Source organism: Haliotis asinina, chromosome 10, assembly GCF_037392515.1.
Source record: "Haliotis asinina isolate JCU_RB_2024 chromosome 10, JCU_Hal_asi_v2, whole genome shotgun sequence".
NCBI classification, from domain to species: Eukaryota; Metazoa; Mollusca; class Gastropoda; order Lepetellida; family Haliotidae; genus Haliotis; species Haliotis asinina.
Window position 1 is genome coordinate 12,358,490 of NC_090289.1, and position 26,021 is coordinate 12,384,510.

The 26,021-nt window shown below is 38.3% G+C and overlaps 1 protein-coding gene across 1 annotated transcript in view; it reads left to right on the plus strand.

Moving 5' to 3' along the window:
• The first annotated feature begins 2,013 nt into the window (after positions 1-2,013).
• The window catches only part of LOC137298215 (homeobox protein MOX-1-like), a 38,105-nt gene continuing 14,097 nt past the window's right edge, over positions 2,014-26,021 (plus strand). The window contains exons 1-2 of the mRNA XM_067830386.1: positions 2,014-2,473; positions 25,388-25,563. Of these exons, the coding sequence (XP_067686487.1) occupies positions 2,014-2,473; positions 25,388-25,563 (636 nt within the window). The remainder of the gene's footprint in view (positions 2,474-25,387; positions 25,564-26,021) is intronic.

The following is a 26,021-nucleotide window of genomic DNA, read 5'->3' on the forward strand; positions in this document are numbered from 1 at the left end:
TTAGTTTGCTATACATTGTGTTGTGAGATAGAGAGCTCATTGGAGTTTAGGAGAGCATTACCAGGCTCACGTTACCTCTAATGATGATGAGAGTGAGTATGGTATAACCAGATTCGGGGAGTAAACCCAAGAATGCACACACGGCTCCTGGAACCACCAATCGGGAGGGATTTCGCCCGGAGGCGAGGAAACGAGTCCAAGAGATAAAATGGAAAAGTGTGAGCCAGAATTGTCTGATGAAATATGAAACAAATGATATTCTCGTTATTGCAAAACAGCGGAGTTCTGTTGTTTTTTTACAGGATGCTGAACGTTGTATGTAAATAGTGTGCTCTTTTGAAATCTTAAAAAAAAACTGATTTTGTTCATTCTGGGATTTCAGAGGATTTTTTACTAATAATAAATGTGAACTGGAGACATGTCTATATCTTTTTAACCATTTAACGGCAATTTGTGTATCAGACAAAACGAAGTCACAAAGTAAAAGATTTGAGTGTGAAAGATAAGGGACCCTCTCATAACATTATACGAAAGCTATTTCATTGTCACTCGTAATTAATCAATAACTAAAATACGAATTCATTAAGCAAAAACTGGACAACAATAAAACGATACAATGTTTGAAATTTAATCAAAACATTCACAAGACGCCAAAATGTGCGCGCGCACGCACGCACGCATACACATACACACACACACACACACCTGTAACTTTTAGTTTAGGTAAGCTAGTGATTATGAATTAGGGAATGGCAAAATGTGTTTGGTGTTTTGGTACTTTGCGAGTTTATGTCCATATACAAAAAATGTAAATGGTGAGTATTCGACATAACTTTTCATTCCAGAAACATATTTCTGCAAGTCAAATTTGTGTGTAAAACCTATACGTTAGTATATTTTATCACTTTATTTCCTATACATGTATAATTCAGCTTTGGCATTTGTCTGACATAACTTGCCATGAATGTGTATGAATCTCACGGAACACCAAAGACGTGTCTCGGATCTGGATGCCGAGAAGCAATGGATGTCCGTGGGTGTTACAAAAATACAAGGATTCTGCTGGTGAGCTTGTCCGGATTTTCGTATTTATTTAACATTCCACAGCAGCAATAAACAGATCAGCACATATCAAAATAATAAAACAAACTGTTTTTAAAACAATCGAAATCTGTCGTAAACAGTCAACGGAAGTGTGCACACGATGGAACGGCAGCTACTGCTAAACGACACCCTATCACCCCTTCGCGAGTGTATCGCTCCGCCGAGTAAATAAGCCGTGGTTCCAAACTTTCGCATGTGATTGGTATTTGGCAGAATCGCTTTCTGACAACTGTCGACGACGGACAGGTCTGTGCGGCTCTGCACATGCGCATGGCCGTTGATTTGTGACCCTTTTTCACTCAAGGTGTCGCATCAGTGAGACTGGCGGCAGTAAATGCTAATCTACCTTTTGGATGGATGTTTACAACGTGTCGTCTGCTAGTCTGTGAGCGGCGTGTTATCGACTTACGCTTTGATGTAGCAACGCGGCCATTTGTTTATGTACGTTCAATATACCAGTGCTATCGTCGGATATCAGTGAATTTGGATACGCATAATTTGATTTTTGATTTATAATTTGGACAACCAATTGTCTCTGAGGACAGGCTTTTGGATCCTTCAGAAGAAACTATCGGAAGCGGCGTTAAGTGTTTCTATTCATCGGGCAAACGGTGCACATCATTAACGCTGACTCGAATGCTTCTTGGCAGTGCCGATTGTTATTATTATGTAATCATAACAATACGGTAAAAGAATATAACAACAACTATGTCATATTTTTACATTGCCGGCATGCATACATGAGCACTCTGCACCAATACCTGTGGGATTCTTCAAGGTATATGTGAACTGATTGTTCGTGCCAGGATAGGGTGAACTGTGATCTTCGGAAGCAAATTCTCGACTCGTGTATAATTTCCCTAAGGGGGTATTGGCCGAGACAGAAAGCTGAATCAAAACACTACTGCGATGGAGCAACGAGTCTATGGAATGAATGCACCGGCTTTGCATCACTATTCTCATAACTTCCCAGGGTCTTATGGACTTTCTCAGACATTTCCTAGACAAACTGCATTCTCATCGATGTACGGGACTGGGAATTTCTCCGGGGGTGGATTCACCTACCCCTCCCAGTCATCGGAGTGGGGGTTCTCCTCCCCGTCTTCAAATTTTGGTATGAACGGACCACTGAGCAGTGCTGCTTCTAATTTGTTATCAAGTCGGGACACTGGGGACTACTTCTACCAGGGTGGGGTGCAGGTGTCTGGGGGGATTGGGGGTATGTCCGGGTCCCGCGGTTTAATGCCCGGGGGGTCACCGTACTGTGAAGTGGCCAACTCCTACAGTCCCCCGTTTTCTTCGTCACCCTCACAAAGCGTCAGCTCTTCACCCGGGTCTACAGATTCCAGTGACAAGACGAGGTGTTCAGGTAAGATACTGCAAATGTCCCCGCGAAACTGATAATTCACAACACGTACAATCATTTGATAGGGGATAATAATAAAAACTGTTTCACAACAATATGTGGCTGTAGATATTGTGCTAAAGGAAAAAATGCAATCCAGTTTAAATTATTCGAGTAAAAATGCAAAGGTTTTTAACATAATCATCGAATTTATAACCTACCTGGTTGTAATTATATATAATAATACTTTACTGGTGATAATGTTTAACGGACTTATGGAAGTCAATGTCGTTCTCGGAATGAAATTCCACTTCTAAAGAGGAATCATCTGTACTAATACGAACATACGGTGAAACAGATGAAAAAGCAGCTTATTAAAAATATGCACGAAAATATTTAATAATAGCTTAAATGTGAAAAAAATCCATTTACAAATTACAACCACAACTCAAATCTCCGCAACGCACATACGTACTGGACTGAACTTCGTTATTCGAATTACTTCCGTTTATTCGAAACCTTCAGATACTGAAAATAAAACCGTTTTGCTCAGGTTATACTGGTTCCACTCGAAGTAAGGAAATGTCACCTACTACAGAGTAAAAGATAAACTTTTTATTTTTTTCTAAATTCCAGACAGCTAAATAACGTTCCCTAAATCAAAAGTGACTTAAATTAGTTTTTTCTGAAGTTTTCATTTTTCATGTTTTATAGGGACATAAATGTATTTTCATTTCAAATTTTAATAACTACCCATGTGAATTGGACATACTTCAGTTTTATCCCGTGTTGACCCTGGTCAGGTCTGGTCCCCATCAACCGATGCCTGTCGTAACATGCGACTAACGGGATCGGGTAGTCAGTCCCCCCTGAGGTGGTTGATGCATGTTACAGTATTGACCCCCATGATGGCAGTCACAGGTTTGTTTGGTCCGCACGTGTATACATACGGACAACCGTCATATAGCTGGAATATTATTGGAAGTACGGCATTAAACAACATGGTGCCTGGTGTTGGTTTAAGGTATATAGCAAGCATGACTGCATGATGCAACCGTCACTATGTCCGGTGGTTGCCTTCAAGAAGTTTAAAACTCACAACAACACCTTTAGCAATTACTATGCTTAATCTGACAGATTTCGCTACAGGCTTGATATCATATTGTAACTATCAAATATATTTCATACTTCATCCCCGTCGCAAAATATTAATGAGGATTAAAGCAAACACATTTAAGTCAATGATGTCGTAAAACTGTTTATCTACAAAAGTCAGTACTTTAAGTTTCCTCTTTGTACATTTAAATATAAAGTTTAAGAATATCAAGTTAAGCGAGTTTAAATTCATGCCCAAAAAATAAGTAATCGGTTTTATATCCAATATGTTATTACTAATTAATTATGTCAACGGACCCAACAGAACTGGATATCGCAAAAGATTAACCAGTCTCGATTATCCGCCGAAATAGATATTAATTCCACTTGGACAGTGGAACATGATACCACTATATCACTGAATATCAATGACAACATTTGGTGTATGTTTAAACGCAAGATAATTGCCCATACGGTTGATCCATTAGCTGTACATTTTTAATTTGGATCACTTGATTAATAGAAAGTATTGTTATTTCGAGAAATTTGTAAAATGGAAATACATTTAAATTCATTACCCGAAAGGATCATGCTATATAATATCATAGTCTATTATGTCTTTAGTCTCGAGTATCCTATCAGGTTATAACCAATACAGATAACTATTAAAAACTTGCAAAGAAATGTCAAACAGAGCATGGTGTAATATTCAGATAAAAACGTGTTTGTTGAAACAACGTCTTTACACTAATAGCGTCAATTGAAGCGTCAATTTCCTGGCTAAAACTCAGCCTCAAATCATTAATTTTCGTTATATTGCTGTATTGCTTGAATTCCGATGTCGAAGGTTTTGTATTCCATGAAAGGACAAAAGTTCCTTCCGTACCATTAACAATCTCGAAGGGAGAATTTTAGTCTCGAAATTGTGAAGGTATAAAATACGAGATGAAGTATTATATATCAGGTACATTTTTGCATGTCAATATTTCGCTGTAATACTCCTTGAACCAAAAGGTAAAGCTGCTATTTCTTTAATTTTCTATAATCATAAAAATACATCGTGAGAAATGCACGTTTGAAAATGATGAACAAAAAATACGAAAATATAATTGAGCCGGTAGTTTCTTCAAGATTAAGATAGATCTTATATTGCAATGGTTTTATTTTTTATAACATTTTTTACGAATCTTATGTAAAATATATACTTACAATAATGAATTCATAACTGCATTTTGCTTCGTAAGAGTTTATACTTCGTAATAATATTGCACATATTTTTAAAAAAGGGTAATCCTTTTGTAAAACGTCCATTCTGTAAATTAAGTCATTCGGTGTTCCGTTGTCAACAATAAGTCCAATAATTCATAAAGGCATCCAGGCATGACAGGCAATCGCCGACGATATGAAGGCGAAGAGAATATCTGTTGACGTTTCGGTAACTGCGAAGCTTTGTTTTCCTGATTCTTATCTTCTTAAAAGGCACGATAAAAGACAAATCCTAAACATTTTAGCAGGAGAAAAGACGACACAAGAATCCATCTCGGAATCCCGACGAGCAATGTGCTCAAGAGTTTAATAGTCGAGAGCACCGTTGAAAATATGTAAAATAAAGTTAAAGATTAGGGTTACTTTAAGAACGTTGTGAGAAACAGAAATACTTATGTGCGTTGATGACATACTGGGTATTTAGCAAACCCTGTGAAGTGAGCGTACCTAGTAAAAGAATGTTAAGTGTGTAGATAGGGAGATGATCTTAAAGTTTGATTATGAGAACACCCGTATTCATCCCTTTTCTGAGATGGGTAGTGGCGCATAAAAGCATGACTTATAATGAACTATATACTTCAGTTGGTATTGAAAAGCGCACTTTCCAAAACCTTGTCTGTAAAGAGCTTTCCTACTTTCTGAACATTCAAATAAACCAATCCATTTACCTTATGTAAACAAGAAATAACACGAACTAAAGTATTCATTAAATCTATATGAAAAATAAAATTGCAGAAATAAAAACTAATATACTAATTAAACAGGCGCTCCATATCATTCCCAATCCAAAGTCTAATTTTTCAAATAAATAGACGAGTGAAATGAAATAAACCCCACATCCATTTCATTTAATAGAATTTGACACCTTTCATCCCAGACTTCAGTATACTGTTGCGGTACTTCCAGACACGATCAACAAGTGATATCCCCTATAATGCTCGCTATCTCAAGCAGGTAGCGATGATCGTTCTTGCCCTCGCTGTTATCTTAATTAACAATTAGGTAGTTCGTCGCATGTGACCTGCTCTCGAGTAGCATCGACTGTTCATATGATACGAGTACTTAGTGTAGAGAGTATTGCGTACTCTTCTTCGGTTTCTACACAGGGTATATTTGATTAATTGACATAGATTGTATTTCTTTTTCTGTGTCATTTTGCAAACCCGTCATATGATTTTTGATGCCTTATTTATTTCCAGTAGATTTTCCTTTTTTAAAAATCCGGCTATATCATATCTTCTTAATGTGTATCTCTGTAGTGTTGTGTGCCTCATAAAGGCTGTAAACTGCTGTAGCATCTTCGTGAAATAGCAGAGTTCGTTGAGGAAAGTCGTCTGAAATCAATGAGTGAAATCACACAGTTCGTTGAGGAAAGTCGTCTGAAATCAATGAGTGAAATCACACAGTTGGTTGAGGTAAGCCGTCTGAAATCTATGAGTGAAATCACACTGTTCGTTGAGGAAAGTCGTATGAAATCCATGACTGAAATCGCACATTTCCATGTCAGTAGGCGAGTAGATTGAAATTGTACAGTTCCTTGTCTCCTGGACAAGTACCTCTGTGCAATCGGTTGATGAATTCCTTTCTTCGGGCTCACACGCGGTTCTCTTCGCGAGTGTGTATACAAATCATACCATATGGTTTTCATGGAAAAAAGGCGAAGAGTGGGTCGTTGGTAGGCAGGAATGCTGATGACAGTCTGTATGAATGGGGTTAAGATTAGGTAGTGAATTCCCAATGTTTTCAAAGTTTAGTATAATAACATCATTATGTGTTGACAAATGATAATGGTCGTTCCCCTGGTGGTTCGATATGTCTCAGTGTTTATCAACAGATTCTTCCTGAAAATTGTGAGAATACAAAGAGCCAAAGATACGTAAAGGTGATACCTTTAACATTTCATGCTTTCCTTCTTTTAAATAACGTCTTTGCTATTGTTCAGTACCGTAGAATATGTCTGGCTCGGTTGGTAAGCGTAGTACTGTAACACTGTTTTTGAAGATTATCCCTACATACAAATAATCGTGTAATGATTATGATGATAAAGCAAATTTATTTTTAATGCATATATGATCTACTTTGTTTGTTCATTCGTAGTTTTTTGCTAATGGCAGATCTATCACATTTTGTGTAAAATAATGAACGTGAAAGATAGCTGATACGCGCCACAAAGACACAATTTTCAATTTTTGTGTATTTATTTGTACATTCACATATATTCTTAAATGGAAGCTGATAAAGTAATTTATCGGGGTATTGTGATCACTTACGAGAGCGTAAAGGTCTTTAAACAGTGAAAAAATAACATCTTCATTTCCGAACATCTTATCTCTTACGGTTTTTCAAAATGGGATCACATTTTCCCTTGCCCTGAGGGATCATGGGTCACTGCCATACGCCCTCTGGTGTCAACTGTTTCTTTATAGCAAGGGAGTTAATTAAGTTTTAATTGTACAAGTCGCCTATCAGACAGATCCACCGAATTGCCAGACGTGCGTTCGTCTCTCCTACGACGCTAGGATAAGACCAGATTGGGAGAAATAAAACTTTTACAGCTTGAAGCCTAAATTCTATTGGTTAGGCTATGAAGTGATACTGCATTTTGTAAAAGTGGCTTTTTTATGCCTGAGCGAAATAATAATGTTTTCGGGCTTCTTTTGATCGGTGCTACATAGTGTGATTCAGTACAAACGATATGGGATGAATTGATATTTTTTTTAAATAGAGTGGCATGAGAATGTTTGCTAAATAGTTTAACCTATTTACGTTTAAGGGGTTATATGGCATGTCCCACCAGCTTAGAGAGCTTTAACGTAATAAAATACTTACAGAAGGAGCTGTTAAATAAGCCAGTGTAAACTATTCAGTAATAAACAGTTATACTTCGTAAACAACGTCAATGAAAGGTTATCGTACAATCAAATGGACGCTTTTGAAAAAGTGTAAACAGAAAATTGAAATTTTTAACATCTCTAAGCAAAGTCAGCTGACATCATTATAATTCTGTGAAATGACATCGACAGGGAGTTTATGTGTCTTTGATGTTAGTGTTCAAGTTCTTAACCCTTTTCAAGACAGAGTTGATCTGTTTGAGCAACTTGCACTACGTTGTTTCCTGAATCATTAGATATCATCCTAACGATGTTCTTTGCCTATCACACCGCAAGCAATGTTCGCCTGCATCGATTCATTTATTACAGATTTTCAGTCGTTCTTTAAGAGATAACTGTTTTTTTAGTGTTAACCGCTTTACAAGATCAATAATCACAGTCGGTCAATATGCGATAACAGTAGCAGCCACATTCAGCGTACGTAGCTATATAAGAATCTAAAAAGGCTTGTCTCAACATGACTAGGTAAAAGTTATATTACGTTACGCATTATTTTTTAAAATTTGACATATGAACATTTTGATAAAACGAATGACCTTAACTAATGGATTGATATTTACACAAGATATATTGTGAATCAGACTTGAGTGTAAAAAAATATTCTGATATAAGGATTAACGCTGCTTTTAGTTGAAGCTGATATGTTAAGAGAGAGTACTTTTCAATTTCATGGCAGAGTGTGCAATTTTCCAGGGTTCTGGCACAGGTTTTTACAGATAATTAAAGGTGTAACGAATACACGAAAGAAAACGATAATATACAAGACACATGTTGCTCGGAAAGAAAGTGTTTACAACACACAACACAACACAACACAGCACAACACACACACGCACGAGGGGTCGCACATTCCCACACACACACACACACATATAAATATACATATATACATGCACATGGAGGCAGACATACACACACACTCACAGAGAGAGAGAGAGAGAGAGAGAGAGTAAGACGATCGTGTATTAAATTGCTGAAAAGTATGTGCAAATATTGTGCATGTGAACACCTACGTTTTAGTGTAAAAGTTGTTACGAATTCGCCACTTTTCACAGATTTTTATCGCTTATTGAATTAATGACAATACTCTTTTCAACGTTACGATTTTGGTTTACAAAACATCAGTTTATGTGTAGACAGTACCTTTAAACAGTATGGAATATTTTGCAAAAAATAGTCGAGAACAGTTGCCTGAAGTAAATGGCTTTATTTACACTAGTGAGTCTAAGCTTTTGAATGGAAGTATATCTTTATGCGTGCCAGAATCCTAATTCCGATCTTAAATCTGCCGATTTGGGTTCTGGGTTTGTCGTCAGAGCAGTACACGTTTCTGACCTTCATTACTTCCTCCCGCATTCAGCTGACAGGCCGTCATGTAGCGGAAATAAACAACAACAAAAACAAACAAAAATAAAACCCAAAACATTTCCATAATCACAAAAAATGTGTGATGACAGCTGTGCTCAGCGAGTCCGACTCTAGCATGTTCATGAATTATATTCATGATAATGATACGTACAGGACAAAAATCGAGTGGAAACATCCACCAACCCAGAGGTACTCTCTGACTCAGTGAATCAAAGAACGTCTCTTTATCAAGGACGGCATTGTCCGAACATATCGGTTATACTGATAAGAGCACACACTGCGTCATCTTCATCTAGCCACGATTCATGTTTCTTGCCTTATTTAAATGCCAACACTTCCTGTTTGTTCACTACGTCCTTACTAACTGACAAAACCTAGTTTCTATCTATAAAGTGTATATGTTCCTTTGCTGAGATGATTTCAAACATCAGATCAAATCAAATTTCAACTCATCTTTAATTTAAGTGATGAAGGTGATACAGGCATCATTTCTGTTTGGTTCAGCTTGTATTTTCAGGATACTGAAAAACACATGTTAGCTGGCGCAGATTTCAAACTTTTGGCCTCATGAAATGCATACAGTTGAATCGGATCCCTAAATCTGAAGTAGCGGCCTGTTCCTATTGGGATCTATTAAATAAAACATACTTTTTTCATATTTTCTGTCAAACCCTTCCGCATCTACTATGAGTGATTCGCACAGGTTCGTGATATGCATTGTCTCCAAGGAATTGCGGAATCATATATTAATCGGCCCACACGCACCTGTTCCAAAATCCCTCCGCCTTGGGAAATAGTCCAACCGCGACACATGCGCGTCTCGCACAGCTCGAAAATGCATCATATTCCTTCACAAACACGCGCCTTCCGACATCCCGAGCTTCCACAATACCAACCGGATGTGTCGGATAGGTTCGTATAAAATGAGGGTAGGTGCTAGCTTCAACATGTACGCCACTGCATATGGAAACGTCGGTACAGTGTATACAATGGTATACAAATCACAAAAAGAAGCCGCAATATTTTCCTAATACATCTTGTGTTTTGGTTGTATTTACTCTGCAAGGTTGACTGCCCTCAAGTTTCATTATACCGCACAACGGCTTGAACATTCAACAAAATATATATTTTATGGCACAGAATAAGGATAAGAAAACGATAAAATGAGCAGCTGAAACTATTCGTAATGGCACAGAAAATGTGTACACAGAAACGCGATCCAAACGGTGTCATTCTTTTCCACGTTTTCCTCTATGAACCATCCATTGAAAACATTAAACAACAATTGAATGTTACTGTTGTTCTCGGTGATTGAAGAGACGTTTCAGTGTTTGATTGTTTTCTATCATGAATGTGTACTATAAAAACAACCAACCTTTGACGACGATTAAGCAAGGAAGGTCTGCTTGTTTCATTTTAGTGAGGGAGTATTTCAGGTCCGAGGCTATTTCAACATACGTGAAATCTGGGGGGAGGGTGGGGGTGGGGTGGGGTTATGGCGCTGACAAACATAGGAACCGTGATGATGTTTTTTATGGAGGAGCTGATACAATATGAATTACACCCACCCCAACCCTGTTCCTAAATATTATGTACAAAGTACACGTCCTTCTCATAATGTTTAAACGTATTTTTTTATATCATTATGTAGACAATTGCTCACCCTCTAGTACATGTGATCACACACACACACACACACACACACAGAGAGAGAGAGAGAGAGAGAGAGAGAGAGAGAGACAGCCCCAATCCCTTCCCCAGAACAAAAGTATCTATTGACATTTCCACCCCTACCCACTTAAAAGCTTCTGCGACCTGGTTATTACCACTGCCACACTTTGAGAAAAGCCCACGATAGTTGTAGTTCTTATTGCCATCTGGAACCTGAGCCTGGCGATCACAAGGGAGGCAACTCTGCCAATAAATACAAATGGGCAGCCTGGTAGAAAATTATTACAGCAGAAGACGGGCATCAGCGTGCAAAATATATGTGTGTGAATACCATATATATGTGTGAACACGTGAAATATGTGAGAACACCTAAAGTATGTGCGAGGACCTGAAACGTGCGAACACATGAGATATACAGTGTGAGCATTAGAATCCAATATGTCTGAGCATCCAAACAGTTGTCAGTGATTTAGTGACTAACCCGAATAAGTCCCCATTGTCTCCAGTGAGGTAACTACATGTATAGTTAGGCACGTGGGGATTCCAAGTCAGAAATGTCCCTCAGTATCGATGCTGTTGTGAGAGATGCCTTAGCTCAATAGCATCTCAGTATCATAGCATCAATAACTGGCGTGTGGTCTGTGCCTTAAATACCTAGCCATCTTTTCATTTTAAAGATTACATGTAATAAAAATACAATTACATTCTGTAAATATTTATTCACGTATGACCGAAATTAAAAATGTATTTTCAATCGTTTAAAGTACATCAGCGATATAGCTATTACAATTATGAATATATTACACTTCTGACTACAATACTCCATTATTTGACTATAACAGTGATAGTATCAGAACAGACAGTAGTCTGACTGAATATCTTCATTGTGGTACAATGCGTAGATTCCCCTTCATTATTCTTACTTACTCTGATTTCCATTTAAAGTAATGGCGAGTAAGTTCGGTGACAAAAAATACTTTCACCAGTAATTCACTTATGTCAGTTTATTACAGTCTTATGATAGACGAAATCCCAACGATTACAGTCTTATGATAGACGAAATCCCAACTATTACAGTCTTATGATAGACGAACAATACGTTCAGTAATTGTAACAGCGCTAACTGTTTTCCTGGTACGACCATTGAAATCCATTTTTTTGTGAAAAAAATGAGACCAGTCCTTCCCTGGCGACGTGTTTTGATGCTCTGAACATACCCATAAACAAACGAAAGCGTAACGTTCTATAACTGATATTGACTGTGAGAAACGTACGTTGTTCGCCATGTAGAACTGTGGAAACAGTTCCCGTGGACGATGTATAAATACATCAACGGTGTCATCCGGTTAATTAGTCCGAAAACGACCTGGAACGCAACGCAACACTGACACCAGACACGTTTGATCCCGGTCATATTTCAAAGGGGGATACTTCCGATGTATCACAATATTTAATTTCAGATGTAGCAAACCGGAACTTAACAAGCTTAATTGAGGCCGCACGGGAGTGTGTATAAACGCACTGGGATTTGGGACATGATTGAAGTGCGCATGCGTACGAAGCAAGTAGCCGAATGAAAACCGTTCCCTGTGTTGAGGCAGTGGGCCCGTGCTTTGTTCAACTGCGAGATAAATCTGTCACAGTACCGGTTATAGTTGCGCACATACAGTCAGACCTCGTTTATCCGAACAATTTGGGTTTTTTTTATTGAATTGTTCGTATAAACGATCACTCGGATGTCTGAATCAGGACCTGTAACTTATTACAAATATTAAGAAAAGATGTACGTCTACAATTAAAAATGTTTTAAAATGCGTTACCGTTTTACAATTTGAACGTCAATTTTACTCCAGAAACATCTTCATGATTTGACTACATTAGATACTGAAGACCAATGAATGTAGGACCCGTGAAGGTCACGGGGTAGAATAAGCCTTCAGCAACCCATGCGTCCCATAAAAGGCGACTATGCGAATAACGGGATCGGGTGGTCAGACTCGTTGACTCGGCTGACACATGTCTTCGCTTCCCAATTGCGTAGATCGATGCTCATGTTGTTGGTCACTGGATTGTCCGATCCAGACTGGATTATTTACAGACCGCTGTCATATAGCTGGCATATTTCTGAGTGAGGCGTAAAACTAAATTCACTCATTCACTCACTTACCCAATGAATATAGACTAATGCCTCTACATATAATATGACATTTTTGATTATTACAAATATACCCATTTAAACTGAAAAGGAGTCCCACTGAGATGGGAAATTCAGAACCTGGGGAAATCTAGACTTGCTTCAGGAATGCTGGGAGACTAGGCTGTTCGGAAAATATTGAGGTTCATAGACTGTGAGACAGACTACAATGGATGTCAGTTTCTATAGTGTTCTCGCTTTGGTAGTAAACTGTGAGCTTCCAGAGCTGATAATTCTCATTCTGTTTTGGTTGCCAGACAATTAAGGCGTAATTAGGTATGGCGATCATATGAACACTAGTTGCGTACAACGCTTGGATCGAAACGGATATGTTCGGCATGTAATTTCAACTGTATACATATGCATGAAATGTAATGACCGTGATTAATGAAGACTGTTAGGTTCTGAAACCAGACATGCTGGTTCCCGTTTCACAAAACAAGATTACCGATATCTTCTGGTCACTGAGCAAGTGGAACTATAGTATCTAGGTCCTCCTTCCGTATGTGTCTATCACTGATGTTAAGCAATCCAGTGGAGAACAATTCTATAAGAACATTAATTAATAAGACCCTAAGTGTTTTTTTCGTTTGTATGATGACGTATATCAGTTATATGGTAGAGCCTGACAGCGACTTGACCAGTGATCGATAAAATGAGCATCGATTTTCGCTCGATCGCTTTGGACGCCCCTTACGATCAAAACAGGTTGCTGGGTATCTGTTCAAACCAGAATCACAACAGCATCAAGGGCCCAGTGGGGAAAGCGTTTGTTCGCTAGAGCGGGTTTGGATTCGAGGTCTGAGTTCGACTACCCAAATGGGTACAATGTGTGAAGTCCATTTCTGGTGTTCCACGTCAAATACGGCATGAAACCCACCTCACTCACTCATTCGCTCACTCTATCTTTAATGTCACGAAGACCAAACTACAAGAACACCAGATCTTATTAACGGTGCATATAAACGTGTGCGCATTCCATTACACCTTGGCGATCGCAGCAGAATGCTGAAGTACAAATCACGACGATATAACTGAAAACGACCACGGATTTGACCTCGTTTACATTTATAGACAGCCTGTCGACTATTATATACCACAAGTGACTAGGACCTGACAACAGTTCGATACAACCGGCAGTTCGTTATAAACACGCACTTTACTTTACTATTAAGTCGACATGTCCAGTAGTGTATGCAAAAAGAAAAAGACCGATGCTCGTTATGTCAACCGTTGTGGATTGTGTGGACAAGACATGATTACTGACTTTCACATAGAATATTGCTAATTGCGACAGAAACATAGTCCCAACAAAATTAAAGGAAGAGGCAATACGGCATTAAATGATAAAATAATCAGGGTTTCTTCAGGGACGTGTAAGTGCTTCTAGAGTTTACAACATGGACACAGTCTTATGAAAAACCCATGAATGTCACAACACTGCCAACACTGAAAATGCCATCGAAAAGAACTTAAGAAAAACATGATTCATTCATACTGGTCTACGTTTAAAACGAACGCGGTTACAACGAACGGACTGCTACAACGAACTGTTTTTTTTTCAGCCACGTGCACTAGATGTATGTTTCATCCGTAATGAGTATAACGAGGTTCGGTCAAAACAAGCCAAAACTGGCCCTCATTTTTCATTGTAGCCATCGATTACTGTAGTCAACCTATCATGGCATTAAAAGCAAAGTTACAACCTCACTATTGCATGGATAACTCATGCAGGAGCTGTTGTACGTTTATCAGATTTAATCCGGAGCTAAATATCACGATTTCCACGAGAGACTCGCGTACGTTTATCAGATTTAATCCGGAGCTAAATATCACGATTTCCACGAGAGACTCGCGTACGTTTATCAGATTTAATCCGGAGCTAAATATCACGATTTCCACGAGAGACTCGCGTACGTTTATTAGATTTAATTCGGAGCTAAATATCACGATTTCCACGAGAGACTCGTGCAGCACACATCGTCTAACTACAGTCTCTGCTGTACGTTCATCCGGATATCTACAGAGTGGTAATCTATCAGAGGACAAGAGCCTTCAGCTGTCCTTCAAAAATGTTCAAGACTTCATTCCAAGAGTGAAGTCTTGTTGACATGACCACGGTCTTTAGGTGTAGTGGTTTCATGTGTGGTTGAAATATGCCTGTCAAATTCCAATGCGAACATCGACAATGATTGATCCAATTAACAACCCTGAAAAGCCATAGGCATTTGTCTCAATCTCACTTTAATGCTAAATAGCTATTATGTTTACAAATTGGCTTCATTTCACTTTCCTTAGTCTATATGAGGCCTGTGTGACTACAGACGTTTCCGGAAAGATGGCAAATTAACTCCCGAGATGCATTCCTAGCTTTAACACAATCTATGCGGGTAGTCTAGTGTTCCGTTTCGTGTCGGAACGCTAGCACTGCTTTACAAGGAATTCATTCCGCTGAAATCTTTAAAAATGGGAATAATTCATGTTGGGAAATATGTGCATTACACGTTATTAAATCTCATACACAGCGTTATGACAAGCGAGAGCTGAAGTGCGAACATTAGATAACGGGAGTAATCTGTGTTGGGATTCTTTAAGATAAAGGAATATGTGATAGTTTTGTTGTTTATAATTTTTCATTTGTTTGTATTAATGTACAAACACATTCTTTGGATATAATTGGAATCGTACAATGGACTCTTGCTTTTATTAGAGACCGGCAGTGTTCATGTGAACACTTGGTCACTTATATTCAAATATACTGCTGCCTGTATCATTGCAATTACATGTGTCTCATACACTGATAATAACATACAGGTTATGACGGATAACATGGTTTTGATATTAAGCGATATCGCAAAGGATATGACTAATCGTACTTCACTTTCTACTCTGATGACACTGGGTATTAGTGAAGTGAAAAGTTGGAAAATAATTTTGGAAGATAAATATATCCTGTCTTTATCTTTCCACATCAGCCAATCGGAGATAGTTGCCCATTTGCCCAAACTGGCAAGAAGCATGAGTAATGCCCATTGAAAGCGTTTTGCTGCAGCATTTAAACTTAAAATGAAGGATTAATATGAGAAGAGCTTTGGCCTTTGAAGATATCGAATTATATATCCAGTCACCGAAAAATTGGGATGACACAAATCATGCATGGTCAAATGAATGATGATTTGTTTATTGTATTCCTAACTTTGCAAGGTTTGAGTTTACATAAGCAAACAAATCATTCCATGTTATTTAAACATGAGCCATTCGGTACTTTTATCATATGGCTGTACAATCTTCATCTTCATCTCTATCACCGACGACAGAACGCTTTGGTCGATTGTCAACGGCTTGATCGTGGTTTGGGAAACGTTTCCTGAGCACTTGTAAACTCATATCAATCCTTTTTGTGACACATTTTGGCCTTACTCATGTAATCATAGTTAAAAGTAAATACAACGCAAACCCATTTTCACTGGAGACCAGTTCGTTACCAGTGATATTCGTTTGGGTCATGATGGTGATCTTCATGACCCAAACGAAGAGCAATGGTAACGAACTGGTCTCAAGTGAAAATTGCTTGCTATCACACCTTGTCCTTTGTACCCGAGATCGAAACACTAATCAGGTCATTCAACAGAATGCCTTGCAATGCTTGTTACACGTATTGGATGCCATTACATAATGTCATTGACAATCACATGTTCATTTTGCACATCATCTGAAATGACATACGTGACAGGAGGGACTGATGATGTGAAGACAGTGAAGTACAGTGTCAAAACAACTGAAATTTAAACGTGAAGGCCATTCAGTCAGGGTTAAGGTGCCACTGGTAAGACAAGATACGCTTACAACATCTGGCAGCATCACAATTTTGAAAGTTATTTATTACAAACATGCCCAGGATATAGTCGTAATTGTACAATGGATTTTGTTCGAGCAAAGATTCCTTATGGATGCTGAAAGAGTTTTGACAGTTCTGTTTTAGTCTATGCATATCAACTTGTATTGTGGTGGAGATACTCATTCGGTTGAGCGGAGGTAGCGAATAGAAGTATTCAAAGCTTTGTTAGTTCCAATTTACTAGCTAAATCAGTTATATTTATTGATTTGCCTGCACAGGTGAAGCCCCATATAGTTGGAATATTGCAGAATTCGGCAAACAAACAAACAAAACGCATGTAACATTTTTTCGGTTTAATTGACATTATTGAACCTATCTAATTTACAGATTTGGACTGGAAAACGAATTAAAGTCACCAGAGCAATTACAACGTGTACGTCAGTTGCACACTTCGTGAACCCCCAAATTACCGACAGCTTGCCACATTTTTTGTGTATTCCTACATTTGCTATTACCATGGGAACACTTAATGCAGAAAATTGATACTTAATGTATTTTTAGATGTGTCAAGTGTTCATGAAATGAATGATTATGCTTTGAAACATGCCTTCGCGAATCCTGAAAACATGTGAAGAAAATGACTTTGTACCACAATATACTCAGTTTGGGATGTTTATCCTTGCTGTATGATCACGTTATCACATGCAAAGTGTCCTCGTTCTATCTGATATTTCGTGCATTAGTTATGAACGCCAGAGGTCGCAGGGATGTTATTCCACGCAGGGGGCCCCGTCCCCAGCCAACCAGCGTGGAGGATGAATTGGCCAAAACAAACACCATGGACATGGGGTGCCATTAAATTTATTATGATTATTGGTGGCAAATGTTTTTTGTTTGAACTGACAGGATCAGATTTGTTAAAATGGTGTGTGTTACCCATATGGGAAAACATTAAATATCGGGCAGCAATTAAGCTCACGACGTGAACCGTTATAGAAGAGGGATGTATGCACACCAGTTATAGTTGGGTAGGACGCCCAACATCAGCGAGAGAGTGTTTCGTATCGTCTTAAACAATTATCATGATTTATTTAATTCTATCGGTTCGTGCTTGTATTTTTTCATTTTCCCTTTTTTTTTGTTTTATGTTGTATCTTCAAAAAGCAAACACATTAAAAACCATCAAAGTTAATTAGTGCCAGATTCAATTTCTCGTTTTTCATTTTCACCTATTTGGTTCGTAATTACAGAAGTATTCACAATATTGTTGATTTGTAAATATTCGGTCGTATTATATGTAAAAAGTAGCGTCTCATTGAAAAAAAAAACGTTAGTGTTCATACGTCAGTGCTTTCGGAGCCACGCAAACTCGGTAGTTTAATGTTATGTAAATATGACTGACAGATATATGACGCGCTTCCATTCTGCTCCACCGTTATCTGCGTCTAACCATGACTGAAATCTACATATGTAAATATGCGATAGACTCAACTGACTGTAATGGAAAAAGCAAGCCTATAAGTAAATTTCAGCATTTTTATCTTTACAAGCATCGTTTATCGTAAACTGTTTACACGAGGCTATGTTATCGTATAGCAGCTTCGCGAATGTAAACACTGTATGTTGTAAAAATATGTCCCAACAGATGACATATCAAATAAGAATAAACTGTAAACATCAAACGGTTTTTAGAAGTTATCTTTAAGTCTCCATCGAAGATAGATAAATAACTAAAATGTAATGATATATAACAATAAACGATGAATGCAGAAACTTGATACTTCAATAAAAATATATTGTGCCTGTGTTACATGAGACTAGACTAATTTATAGTGATAAAAGAGCAGTTATAACTTAAACAATGACATTACAAGGTAATGAGACACGCATCTACATTACTGTACTCGCATTCTACAAGCGAGTGTGGTTTTGCCGATCTCCTATTTCAAATAAGGTCTCTATTTCATTAGAGGGGCGGTGGGATAGTCGAATGGTTAAAGCGTTCGCTCATGACGTTGAAGACCCGGGTTCGATTCCCCACATGGGTACAATGTGAAGCCCATTTCTGATGTTCCCTTAAGAGATAGTGTTAGAATAGTTTAAAAGCTGCGCAAAACACACTCACTATATCACTTAAATTGATCCTCAGTTAATGATAGTTGAGTGTATTCGTTTGTTTTCGGTTTATGCGGCAGTCAGCAGTATTCAAGTAACATCGTTTTTTGTAAATATACAAAGCCAGACAAACCAGTGATTGTTATTAAGAGCACCACCGAGGGGCTGAGACTTAACCATCTCTCCCAACCCAATCAACCTAACGCCTCCCATTACCACAAGCATAGACTAACAGCTAGTCTCTGAAATGAACATATTTTACTGAAAAAAACGTTCACAGTGAAAAAAAATAATATAATGAAACGGAGCCCTGCGACTTTCTTCATTTTCAGCTGAAGCTAAGGAAATCTAGACTTGCCACATTTTCTAGACTTGCGTGGGCTTTCTTGGATATATATACTTCAGGGTCTGTACGACAGACTACCACAAGCACAGAGCTACTTTGCGCATTGTAGTATAGAAGTCTAAATTCACAGTCATTATATGATAAACGAGAACTTAGCCAGGGTTTCCAACTGAAGTTATATATATTACTGAAATATATTTCACGAAAACATTCTTACTTTTTAATAGTTTTTCAATAACGTTTTCATTTTCATTTATTTATTTATTTATTTATTTATTTATTTATTTATTTATTTATTTTCGTTTTGTTTTGTTTTGTTTTGTTTTGGAAACGTGTCACACAAAAAATAATACACATATTTCGCGAGGGTAATGACTAATTGAGTACTTTATGAAAAAACAAGGTTTTGCATTTTGAATTTTCAAAAGGGGTTATGAAATATTGTCCGGTTATGGAGATGGTCAACGCAGATTATGAGAGGCTCGTCAAGTTCAGTGCATTAGTGTAAGACATACGTCTTTCCTCGTTCAAAGTGACGGGCAATATTATGACCTGAAGTAGATCAGATCCAACGCAACTGGTTACGAGATATTCAAAATGTTGAAATCCGAATGCAAGGAAAATTATGAATACATCTAGTCAATCTGCTACACATATGGAGCAGTGTTCCTTAGAAGGTATGTGAAACCCTGCGGAAACGGTAGCTTCCATATAACTAACTTAAAGGGGATTATAAACAGCACCGTCCATGAGACATCCGACGCCATCTTGCTTGCGGCCATTTGATTAGTGCTACTTACCCAAGATTACAAAAACAAGGGTATCGTTCAAAAACATTGCCAGCTACAAACTCAATATTTCTTAGATCTCGGGTTTGTTTAGAATCGGTAGGTGGTCACAGGAGAAACTTGTGGAGTTTATTTGAGGGGAAAGTTCCTTGTGACCTCAAGATCACATTACTTTGAGACCCGGGTGACGGTCAGTGGCGATTGTGGGAACTAGTCGTAAAGAAAACACTGTAAAGAATATGAAAAAGTATCACGAACAAGAAATGGATTGTGACGAACGTGAGAATTTTATGTGAGACTAGCTCTTTTATGCGCTCCCCGCTGGCTACCCAACTTAACCAAACAAGCATGGGCGGAAACAATAACTGACTGACAAATGCTTAAAAGTCAAACTGTTTAAAATAAGTATTTCGATTCGATTCGATACGATATATATTTGCTCCACCAATAAATCCCAATTTCCAAATTTGCATATTCTATACTCCCACGAAAACAATGTGACAAGAATTAAGTTTAATATATATCAAACATGTCAAATGTGTCAGGAACGAGCTGCCATAGATATCAAAATATACTATTTTCCTGACGAAATGAGTGACTAATTACGTAAATGACAGGAGTCGCCTTCCTTCCAACCAAAATATACACACCTTACTTGACATGTCGAACCAACGATTCTTCCTGTATTTTGAAGGCCAATACCTTTCAGATTTATTTTACAAGTGACACATTGAAAGGTTATTGCGTCTATCAAAGCCGAGATCTCGATGCAGTTGGCTTGCAGAATATATGTTTGGGGTAGTTATGTTTCTAGGCGTCGGTTTATGTTATGTGAAATCTGGCTGATTGCTTTTTACGTCACGTTTTTCAAAGCATGTTTCAGGCAGTGAGCGCTAATGCATCATGTAGATTAGAGTTGAACTTAATTACATATGTTTTGCACCAAGGCCTCCTCCCAAACCCTGATGCATTATGGGTATTTGTACCGAGTCATTATCTGTTCTGACATGTATTATATGTATTCAGATGTGTATTATAGTCATCAAAAACAGGTTATACTTTTTGATCATTGTAACTGTTTGCTACTGCCATAATGCTTCCAAAATGCTTCCGTTTACCTGAATCTAAAAAGAACTATTTTGAGCGTAAATATGTATGTGTATATATCACTGAATAGTAAGTATGTGTGTTATCACCGTACGTCGTGAGACGTTAAACATCAGTATTGTGTCCTCATTCTAAGGCTTCTAAGGCAAAACATTTTAGTCCCAATAATATTAATGTCTCTTTTTAAAACAAAATAAAATACGAAAATGCAATAGAGCACCAGTGGACAAACGCCCCAGGATTAGAAGCCAAAAAATAGAAACAGCTTGTTTTGTTTGTTTGTTTGGGGTTTTATTGGGTTTTTTTTGTCGTTTATTATTAAAAAGTATATGACAGACAAAACCATTCTCAAATTATTAGGAATCTCTCCAGAATATAGAGTGCGTGGAACGAGTTTACCGAAACATCACAACTTATGACAGCGGCATCAGTGTTAGTGGCGTCAACGGGTCGAACCAGGTGAAGACAATGTTGTTAAAACGCACAGTTAAAATATTCTCAAAATGTATTTTCCATTGATTCACAAATGAACCTGACAGACAAGGCTCCTTTTTCACAGGATTATTACTAAGTGCATGTTATGAATGTGTTTATTTTTTATGTAGCATGTGCGTGTCGTCCAAATTCAAAGCAAGTGTTCTACCCACGATGAATCTGACTGGGACAATGTCCTGTGGTTCCTGACAACTCTCCAACAGGGGTGAAGCTACTGCAGCCAAACATACTGTATGTGGTCCGAGTTTTCTCATTTCCTCAAGTTGGGGGACGGAATGTAACCTGTGTTGGGACACCTTAGCTGAAATTAACCAAACCAACTGGATAAATAACATCACAAAACAGCCAGAAATACACGAAATTGGCGTTCGGCTCTTTCTGCATAGTTTTGGCTTGCCCTCGAGTTGACAGAGTCCGGGGTCGAGAATCAAAGCGAAACTGACGTGGCTCCTTTCATATTTTATAAACCACATCAAATATGTATATGAAGTTGTATTTTCAGAATTTACACCAGAATATTTGTCACACGAGCTTGCCTTCGCCCCAAACTGACGTGTTGTTGGGAGCCGTGAAAAACGCCCAGAGAAACATTTCCGAAGTGTAGTGTTAACGAGTGCATGCTACTTTGTCATGGGGACTCGTTCTATTTCTCAACTGGCCTTCTACTCTCTCATGATTCATGTTTAACGTAAATGAAACGCTGCGAAAATGCAACGCAGATATCAACATGAAATATGTATTTTAAAATAAATATGACAGGTTTTTTCCCGCGCCATGTGAGGAACACATTTCCGGTGGAATTCAAATAATACGACCATTCATTGACAAATTCGGTTTTGTACGATGACAAGATTTGGCCATTTATGAAGTAAAATCTGATCAAGTGGTTCAGTTTTGTTACATTTTTTATCCATATGTATAAAAATCGTCATTCTGAAGACAGAGTTGAAATATAAAATATTTACTGTGTATTTAAAGGATGGTAGAAAATGAAGACGTGCAGTTTAATTGACAACTTCTGTTTTTAAACAACATTTTCAAAAGATGAACGAGCAAGAACTAACCCTGAAACATTGTTTAAGACAATCAAGAAGATGTTATTCATCAAAAGTATCATGTTTTCGAGTGATAAGCTGGTTAACATTTATTGACATTATGCTTTTTGGAAAAATACAAGTGCACAGTTCATACTTGGATTCGATAAAACACGTGATTTGTGTTGCTATAAACCTCTGATCAAAAACATTTGTTTGTTTTTGCACCAAGTATACAACCTTAATCAGCTTCTAGAATTCAGTTCAAATGCATAAACAGTGTTGGTTTTCTACTTTTAAGAAAACATATATACACGTCTGACACTAATTCCAACCGGCAACGTCTTTCAGCACTGACAACGTATCCTAAATAATGCAACTCAGATGAGGTAAAAAGTGGCTTCCAAATTGCGAAATTATTTCACAAAGAGAACAACCGTGGCCTCCAATGGCATAAAACGAGTATTTTATATGTTCCATTCAGTGTGTGGCAATACCCGGTAGGCTTGATTCTATCGCCTACGACATGCTGTTAACGGAACGAAGGGGTCGCTTATGCCATACCGGGCCACGAATCTGGGATTGATATAAGCCAGATTTGAACTAAAACGGGACTTTCAGGTTGAGGCACACGCCATATCTGGGTTCAATTTGTCCCATAATTAGTTTTGAACACGCTCTTGACAAGTGCTGTACACCGACACCATACCTTTTGTGCAACGCGCCTTCGTTTGGCAGAACTACCAATCAGATTGCTGCCTTGTGTAGCGGAGGGATACGTACAGTTGCCATGGCCGTAAAATAGTGCCACATCCGAAACATGGCCGAAAGGCTGGTTAATAGAATTCTGTGATTCGCTCTCCACGAAACATTTCATTAAAGCGCCCAACATGCTTGGCGATTGGTGTAGCAGAAGTCAGGTTTCATTAGACAAGTTTTTTATGTGAACGTGTACTGTGTTGACGTAAATGGATACTTTCTGTAACAGCCAGACAACCAGGAGAGTGTGAGTTTGATTTTATGCCATACTCAGCAATATTCCAGCTATATGGCGGCGGTCCGTAAATAATCGAATCTGGACCAGACAATCTATTGAACAACAGCATGAGCATCGATCTGCGCAATATCAAACCGATGACATGTGTCAACGAAGGCAGCGAGTCTGACCACTCCCGTTAGTCCCCTTTTATGACAAGCATAGTAGCCTTTTATGTCAAGCATGGGTCTACCCCGGACCTTCACGGGTCAGACAACAAGGACCTACCGGAATAAGTTCCGTGTAATCCATGAATGTGCGTAACAAATCGTGTACCAAAACATATTTAATTCACATTTTTAATTGGGCCTCAGAGAAACTTTTGAATGTAATCTTTGCAAACACAAAAAATGCGTACACACATCCCATAACATGTTTACATCGAAAATGTCTTGTGTGTTTGTTTTCAATGAAAACCCATTTTTAGTTATCCTTTCATGTTTTCACTGTTCCCGACTACAATATGTGAAGTCCACTTCTGGAATATTATTCTAGCGGCGTAAAACCATACTCACAGTTTACTCACACCTGTTCGGATAATCGAGACTGGTTGTTTTCAGGCCTTGACGTTTTGTGAACTGACGAACTACAGGAACTACACTGCTTTGACAACGCGCCAACAATGTTTGTGACTTGTACACACTTCATATCTTACGTTAGTTTTTATTATTTTTTTATTTTCAGTTTAAAAGAGGTTTCGAAAGATTGTTCAAAGAGTTGTGTCGCAGATTTACGGCACTTTCATCTGTTATAGTTGTTTTTCTATCAATAACCCCTACCCTACACATACGTCTGAAATACAAACCTAGATCATTTGCGATATATACATAAACACGCCACTGTCTGTGTCATAGGACCCGTCATTGTCATGTGATACTTGACGCATTAAGCAATCTTTGTTATTAGATATTCGGATAATTTTCTTCAGTAGTTTTATAGGAAAAAGATACTGTAATCTCATCATGTCAAATCTTCCCAATTATCTGCAATACCGTTATAGCTTATTCAAGTAAGTCTTCAAATGACAAAACCGGAAGCTTTGTATGACTGCAATCGCAGCGCCGCTGCGCTGATCCTGGGGATTTAATGACTAACACTTTCCGAGGATTGTCATTGTCAAATGCAAAGCCGTTATGATCTGACCACAAAGGTCTTTCTAAATTCACTTCATATAAGATAAGTCATTGTTTCATTCTTTGACCGATGAATTTCGATCTTGTTTAATATCGTGATCATGCCCTCACGTCAATTGTATTGATATTTTATCATTTCTTCTAAAAACATCTAATTATTATAACCAAACTGACAAGTACAAAATCGGTTTAGACCAGATAATACAATGATTGACGTCATGAGCACCAGCCTGCTCAATTTGGATGTAATAAATAGATGCATCGATCAAATGCAAGTCAACGAAGCTCCAATAGTCGACCGTTTCAATAAGCACGGATTGCTAGTATTATTGCTGGTTGTGTGCATATAACATATCTCTTTGATATAGCAAGCACAATGTTGTTCTGCCACTTTGTCTATGTTTATAAGACGCCAACGCCAACGCCAACGCCAACGCCAACGCCAACGTCAGCAAAACACCCGTCTCGGTAACGCCAACGTCAGCAAAACAAGGCCATGTGGCCAAGTTTATGACGGGTAATACAACATTATTAACAGTAACATAATGGCATTTTTTCCAGATTCAGTCACGAGTCCATCCTACAAACTCGATCTTTCCACAAAACCCCGAAAAGAGCGGACGGCGTTCACCAAACATCAGATCCGGGAACTAGAGAAGGAGTTTGCAGTTCACAACTACCTCACCCGGTTACGGCGATATGAGATAGCGGTGGCTCTCAACCTCACTGAGAGACAGGTACTGTTTTCACTACATCGATATAATCTATAACCTCTAATGATATATGAGAATCTGATAGGGGTGGCTCTCAACCTCACTGAGAGACAGGTACTTAATACACACATGCGATATATTCTATAACCCCTGATGATATATGAGATATCAGTGGCTCCCATGGCTCTCATTTTCACTGACAATTACTGAATGCACACATACGGTATATTCTATAACCCCTATTGATATGTGAGGTAGCAGAAGCTCTCAACCTCACTGAGAGACAGGTACTGTTTTCAGTCCGTGCGATATATTCTATAACCCCAGATGATATGTGAGATAGCAGTGGCCCTCAACCTCACCGAGAGACAGGTACGGTATGTACTACGTCGATATATTTTATAACGCCTGATGATAAATGAGGTAGTGAAGCTCTCAACCTCACTGAGAGACAGGTACTGTTTTCACTGCATCGATATATT